The 7,500-nt window shown below is 52.6% G+C and overlaps 1 protein-coding gene across 1 annotated transcript in view; it reads right to left on the bottom strand.

Moving 5' to 3' along the window:
• Positions 1-1,730: 1,730 nt before the first annotated feature.
• The window catches only part of grin2cb (glutamate receptor, ionotropic, N-methyl D-aspartate 2Cb), a gene marked incomplete at both ends in the record, with an annotated part of 44,693 nt that continues 38,923 nt past the window's right edge, over positions 1,731-7,500 (bottom strand). Inside the window, 3 exons of the mRNA XM_079756841.1 lie at positions 1,731-3,362; positions 4,638-4,870; positions 6,944-7,131. Coding sequence (XP_079612967.1) covers positions 1,731-3,362; positions 4,638-4,870; positions 6,944-7,131 — 2,053 coding nt within the window. The remainder of the gene's footprint in view (positions 3,363-4,637; positions 4,871-6,943; positions 7,132-7,500) is intronic.

Consider the following 7,500-nt stretch of genomic DNA (forward strand, 5'->3'; position numbering starts at 1 on the left):
AGAGGTGGAGGGGAGAGAGAGAGAGAGAGAGAGGTGGAGGAGAGAGAGAGGGAGAGAGAGATAGAGAGGTGGAGGGGAGAGAGAGAGAGAGGTGGAGAGGAGTGAGTGAAGTGGGCAGAGAAGAAATAAAAAAACTGATCAAGTAAATGATAATTACAGAGCGAATGACAGAGCTTATAGCATAATAACAAACATCTCGATACATCTTGGGTCCGCCCCAAGCCATTCTTTTAACGAATAAAACCTGTGTCACAGTACTTCAACATAGTGAAAACGTAATCCCGTCATGAGTTATAGCACATGAAAGAGACGCTGGCCTCAAAAACACATCTTCTATGTATATATCTATATACCTATATAGTATTTAGAACACAGTTTATTGTAAAAGCCCTATATGATGGTGTGCTGCACTGTGGTAACAGAAACAGAAGCCCAGTAGAAAAAGAAAGAGAGGGAGAGCGAGAGAGAAAGAGAGAGAGACAGAGTGACAGTGAGAGAAAGAGAGACAGAGAGAAAGAGAGACAGATAGTCAATGAGAAAGAGCGAGAGAGAAAGAGAGATAGATAGAGTTGTCTACAGCTGGTCAACATGATGTCCCCAAAACCATTTGACAGATTGTGTTCATATGGACTGCATATCCCCCCCCTCCCCCCCTCCCCCCCCCCCCCCCCCCCCCCTGCCCCTAACCTTCTATCCCCTAGGCTGCTCGTCACTCGACTCATCATCCTACTATAATACACACACTTTAACAATTCAAAACGAGGATCTCATTCCAAACAACAGCATCGCTCCCTTCCTGGATATATGTGCTTAAGGTTACGATTCATTTATATAGAAACGTGTTATACTTTTATGTTTGATCATTTTTGCCACATTTGGAAGCAAATTTCAATTCGCTTTTTATAATATTTCCATACACACAACAAGAGACTCTTCAAAAGACATGCCACACCAAGTGCCAGGTTGCTGCCCCTTATAAGGTTAGGTTGTTCCCTGGTACAGCCAGTGGTTCCTCTGGTCCACTGAGCATGTCTATCTGTCGGTGGTTTAAGTACACAGCAGCCTAGGGCTGAACGGGGGAATTGTACAATCAAGTGTAAAGTGTGATGAGCCTTTGATTCTTTTTCTAACCTCTGGAGGTCTCGTTTGGTGAGCCAACGTGGGCGGTGCTGTGGTGGTCGATCTCAGCGCATCGTTACTGTTCAGAAAAAGATATCTCCCAGAATGCAACAGGAAAGCTGCCAATCAATCAGGCTAAGGGGGGGAAGAATTCGTAGAGGGTGAAGCTCTCTCCGAATCCTAATGGTGACTACGTAACGTTTGACCCCTGGGAGACTTTTTATGGACCTAACTATCTAGAGGTGTGTTTTCTGGAATACATGTTCCAGTCCGGATTTTGCTTTCTCTCTCCAAAACTAAACTCTGTTGAACGCCACTCTTCCCTTCTTAAAATGTATACCTTATGAAATTGACAAAAGAATCAGTTGGAAATGTCATTGAAATTAATACATTAAAATCGATAAATGAATCACAGGACCTATTGCTTTCAAAACCCCGACCACAATAGCCATTCAATCATCATACAAAAATACAACGATAAATAAAACCAATCCGTTTTGTTTCATATGTACCCATTGACATCACCTATGTCTTGTCAGAAGGGTCCCTAGTTCTACATCACTTCACGGAAGTCCATCGTGTTCCGCCGCTCGTGATTGGCTGACGCGGGGTCACACCTCCGACTCCAGACTGGACACCCTCCTCCAGGGCCTCTGCCCACAGGGACTCCCCTCGGGGGCCAGTCCCGGCAGCCCCGCCTCCAGCCCGCTCTGAGACCCCTGACACAGCCTGTAGGCACCATAGGCCCCGTACAGGCTGTCCTGGTACATCAGGGGCTGCTGGCTGCCACACCGGCCCCCGCCGCACGCCAGCATCTGGCACACCTGGTCGGGGCTGGGCTGGCCCCCCGGGGCCGGGGCGTGGGGCTGCAGGTCCAGGGGCCCGTGGTAGAGAGGCGGCCCCGGGTACGAGTTCAGGTAGTGGGAGTACTGTCTGCTGAGCATGCTGGTGGCCCGGCGCACCATGCCCAGCCCCAGGCCCCCGGCGTGCCTCACCGCCTCCCCGTAGGTGGGCAGGTGGGTGGACTGGGAGTAGCGCAGCCTCTGGCCCTTGCGGCCGTTGGGCCGGCGCTGGTCCTGCCGGATGTGGAGGTAGGTCTGGTTCCGTGGCAGACACACGCTGTTCCGCAGTGGGGCCGGGCTGTAGGTCTTGGGGGGCGCGGTGGGGGCAGCCAGGCCGCAGGGGAACAGGTCGGGCAGCGCCGACTGGCTGGACACCGACAGTGAGAGCGACGAGGGCGACTCGTCGTGCTGCCGGATCCGCTCGCCGCCCCAGGTGGCCTTGAGGAAGGAGGGCCGGCGCTGCCGGCGTCGGCCCCGCAGCACGAACTCCTCCGGGGGCCAGGAGCCGTAGTTCTCCACCTCGGGGCGGAACAGCTCCCCCGGGTAGAGGCAGTCCACGCTGGGGGCCGACAGGTGGTTGTCCAGCAGGTGGTTGGCCCTCAGCTCCGACGGATACACGGGGGGCTTGCCCCGCTGCTCCAGGTCCTTCAGCCCCCTGCGGTCGTCTCCCAGGTCCTCGCACTGGAAGCTCTTGGAGCGCCTCTTCCTCCTGGAGAAGCTGGCGTGGGGCGGCGGCTGGTCCGGGGGCGCCAGGCCCGGGGTCGGGTGGGAGGCGTAGATGTCGGGCAGCTGGAGCTCGGCGTAGGGGATGAAGGGCGAGCGGGGGTGGTCGTCCACGTACAGCCGGCCCGTGGTCTGGTAGGGGTGCTGCTGGTGGGGCAGCCGGCCCGTGGTCTGGTAGGGGTAGGGCTGGTGGGGCAGCGGGCGCTCCCCGGGCCCCAGGAGAGGGCTGCTCAGGCTGGACACGGGAAGCGGCCTGTCGTAGAGACAGGAAGCGGAGCGCGCCGGCAGGGTGTAGCGCAGCGGCGTGGGCCTCTGCTGCTTCAGCGAGGCGGCCGCGCGGCTAGGCGGGCTGAGCGGGCGGTGCTGGGGCGGGGGGGCGCAGCGGCTCTCGGTGACGTAGGCGAAGCCCCCCGGGACCCCCGGGTCCCCCGCCACCTGCATGGACCGGAGCGGCGGCGGCGCCGGCGGCGGCAGCGGGCCCCCGTGGCGGCTCCAGTGCTCGATGGTCTTGGTGGCGTTGTCCAGGGAGCTCTCCACGTTGGCGGTGGACACCAGGTCCTTGGCGGTGCGCAGCATCTTCAGCACGTTGGCCTGGGCGTAGTTGGAGGTGAGGTCGGGGTTGGCCAGGCCCGGGGAGCGGCCCGGGTCCTCCACCCCGTTGCAGCAGCTGTAGATGCCCTGGGAGGGGAGGGAGAACGCAGGTGAGTGTCAAACGACCATGGCTAGTGGATGCTTTTACCAGGCTCAGGTCTCAGCCTGGGAGATGGAACCGCCAACCCCGGCAGGGTTAACGCCTTGCTCCGGTTGGAGCTAGGCAGGGCCGCAGAAGATGAAAAAGAATACAACATGCATTCAAGTTGAGATGATGGCTGTTAGTCATGTGCCTCCCGGCCAAGTAAGATACAAGATTGTATTTGTTTCGTTTTTTGTTCTACCCCAGAATTCCATTATTTGCTCCCTAGGTGATAGACTATAGCGCCTTGGGAACTGAAATTATCCCTACCCAACAAATTTGTGAGTCCATCAACACCCTCACACACACACACACACACACACACACACACACACACACACACACACACACACACACACACACAGAAACATTATCACATACACTGACACACACACACACACACTAACACACACACACACACACACACACACACACACACACATCAGCTGTTGCGGCTTTCTGTGTACAGCGAGCCGATGGAGAACTCGACAAATTAAATTTGGCCCGTGGGACCCCCCATGAGGATTAAAGATCAGATTATCATTTAACGGCTAATCTGATGAAACCCCTCACAAACAAACTCACACACACAAAGACACACACACACACACACCACACACACACAGACACACACAGACACACACACAGGGCCGCGGGCATCATTGCATTGAGAGGAGCGACTTTGGTCCATCTACACCAACAACCAAACTGCAGTTTGGGACCCACGGGGTGTTGAGATTAAAAATCGAGCTGCTTCCATAAATAGAACAATATACATTTTTTATGAGAAAGCAATATATTGCAGAATACGCAAACAATTCAAGTCTCCTCTCACTAATAGACGTGTTCATCCCACTCTCGCTAATATAAATATTTGAACAGTGTCTGTTACGGTTGAGAATAATGCTACGTAATTATATGCAAACGTTGAACCATTAGCAGTAATTTGTTTTGCGTATAGAGCAGAAAAACATAATTACAGTGAAGAGAAAAAAAATTAACAAAACAAATTGTCTTATTTGATGAGCTAACGGTTCATCAAACAACTACTCCATTGGTTTCTTTAAAAACAAACAGAAATTGTATCATGATGTCTGAATGTGTCTGTGTAGGAGCCTCTGCATTTCTCTGAACCAATCAAATCCCTTCTTTAGCCCAATCAGACCAGTCGTCTTCCAGGCCTTTGGAATCAATTTGCATGCGCCTCGTCCGTCGCTCACCCTACTGATGCCCAGCATGAAGTCCAGTTTGTGGGACTTGTGCAGGGAGTGGCGTAGCTTCCAGTAGAGCAGGTGCTCCCAGGCAAACACCAGCAGGCTGAGGCCCATGGCGACCAGCAGCATGTAGAAGACCCCCGCCATGTTGTCGATGTCCAGCTTGCTGCTCATCACCTCGTTCTTCTCGTTCTGGCAGATGCCCGACAGCCACACCGTCTCCAGGCGCTGGGTGTCCCCTGAACGGGCCGAGAGGGGGGGGTAAAGTCATGGAGGGGCAGGCATGGATGCAAGGAGGGATATTTATGAATGGATGAGTAGATTAATGGATGGATGGATCCAGTGAGGGAGGGAGGGATGAATGCATGCATGAATGGATGGATCAAAAGATGGAGGGTTGGACCGTTGGATTAATGATTGAATGGATGGATAAATAGAAATATAGATAGATGGATGGATGGATTTATTAATACATGGATGAATGTATGGATGAATAGAAAGATAGATAGGTAGGTAGAAAGATTGATGGATCGGTGGATGGATGGATGAACGCATGAATGATGATAGATGGATGAATGGATTCAAAGATGGATGAATGAATGAAAAGTGAATTAGACTCAACTTAAAAGATTGATGGAAATAGTTGGCTGGACTTTGGGTGTGAGCAGAAAGAGGGAGAGAGAGTTGAACCGACATGTTTTAACTTCTTTTTTTGGGAACTCAACCATGTAACAGTGCATTGCTCCCATCGCCTCGGAGTCAGCTGTATTGGCCCCATTGGCATCCATCCCGGCGTCTCTGTCACACCAGCGCGGGCCATAAAGTATGGCATCATACTCTTACCACAGCGTGAGAGTACGAGAGCATGAGTACGAGATGAGGGCTGTAGAGGAGGAACGTGACTGGTTTCATTTGTGTGTGTGTGTGTGTGTGTGTGTGTGTGTGTGTGTGTGTGCGTGTGCGCATGCGTGTGTGTGCGCGTGCGTGTGTGTGTGTGTGCGTGTGTATGGGTGTGTGTGTGTGCGGGTGTGTGTGTGTGTGTGACACTCCCTGCTGTCCCCGAAGGATATTAACTCTACCCAATAAGCCGCCACCCTCCTGGTGCTACAGCCACATGAACTGGTTCCAATTCTATGGTTGACAGATTCCATATGTCCACACATGTTGGGTAGATATATCTATATATAGATATATCTAGGAAGAGAGAGAGAGAGAGAGAGTAGCTCATCTTTCATGATTCGTGCTACTTGATGTGTTTTTCATGTGATAACACAAAGTAAAACTAGGAATAAAAGGAAAAGACGAAACGTGGGCGAAAGCGTGTCAGCTTGAGGTAAGCGTGTCTTAAATCTCTTTACATCACATCGCATCAAACATGTTTCACATCTGACATCTGCCTTATCCCTCTGCTGTAGAATTCACTATTTTACCTTATCTGTACATAGCGTTGCATTGTATCATATCTCACAGTATTGTATCACTTCCAGCTGGGTCAGGTCAAGTAAATGATACAGCCTATGAGGTGTCAGTCACAAATGACTGCCCAGGCTCACATTATATGACGGCCCACTAACCCCAACCCTCTGGGGGGCAGGGGACACTCGAGAGACGGAACACACACGATGACACACACACACACACACACACAAACTCGATTCCTCTTGTCAGGGAGTTAGGAGTGCAGTAGGTGACGGATGGTGCAGACATATAACGGTACCACAATACGACGCAAAAAACACACACTAACCCTGAGACCTCTGAAAGGCAAGGGGGGAATTTACCCCAGATCCAGGGAAGAGAAACCTCTCTCCTCTTCGAGTACGGAAAGCCCAATGGGCCGGAAGGTTCAGACCCGTAACGTTAAGATATTATCGCGTTGCATTGGATCTCTGTAGTTTACACAATGCCGAGACCTTATCTCCCCAGCTCACAGTGTGTCAATCTCTGCAGATCAATCTGGCCTCAAGTACTTGAACGCCTCTCCCTAACAACATGAAACGGCAAGCACCAATCAGAGCTCGGCGAGAGGGGGTTTCAGCTCACGATGCACAAGTTTGCAGAATTTCCAAACAATGGAAGCGCCCGAGGAAAGTGCAGCAATCACCAGCCCGATCGACGCACGTTTAATGTGCCGTTGGCAAAAGACGAGCAGAAGCACGCACAGAAGGCTTCCCTCAGAGAACAAGATGCTTCCCCTCCTCTGAGACAAAAGCTTTGTGGGATCCGATAGCCGCCCAGCCGAGGGCAGCTAGTAATCGCACGACCGAAGCGTGTGGACCAGGACGGTCCAGACAAGGCGACCCGCCACCCACCGTCTCCCAGGAACTGCAGCAGGGCCAGGTCGATGGGCCTCTTCCAGCGCGAGTCCTTCTGCAGGGCGATGCCGTAGCCCGTGGTGGCGAACACCTTCCCGCTGCCGATGGTCACCAGCTTGCAGCCCTCATCCTTCCCCGCCATGTAGTTGAGCACCGCCGCGTCGTAGATGAACGCCTCCAGCTTCCTGGGAGGAGGGAGCAGAGAGGGGCGTCACTGAGGTTTACTGGGAGGGGAGTGAGCAGTGATGATCATCGCTGTGGGCGACTAGGGAGGAGAGAGCAGCGTGGAGCATCACTGAGGGTTACTAGAGAAAGTCAATCTCGACCAGTTTAGACTGGGAAAGTGTTGAAAACACTGTGGGAGTGTCTGTGGGGACTGGCTGGCCTAAGCAGCGTCATCTGGCTGGGTAAGGCTACACACCTGTTGCGCATTGAGTAATGCGCAACAGTTGTGCGGGTTGAACCAGCCAGCACCACACAAATACTATCTCCTTGAGAACACTGAGCACCAGTCATGTATCCTTTTAAATCAACGTCTATAATAAACCAGCTTT

Source organism: Pollachius pollachius (genome assembly GCF_949987615.1).
Source record: "Pollachius pollachius genome assembly, chromosome: 19".
In the NCBI taxonomy this organism is placed as follows: domain Eukaryota; kingdom Metazoa; phylum Chordata; class Actinopteri; order Gadiformes; family Gadidae; genus Pollachius; species Pollachius pollachius.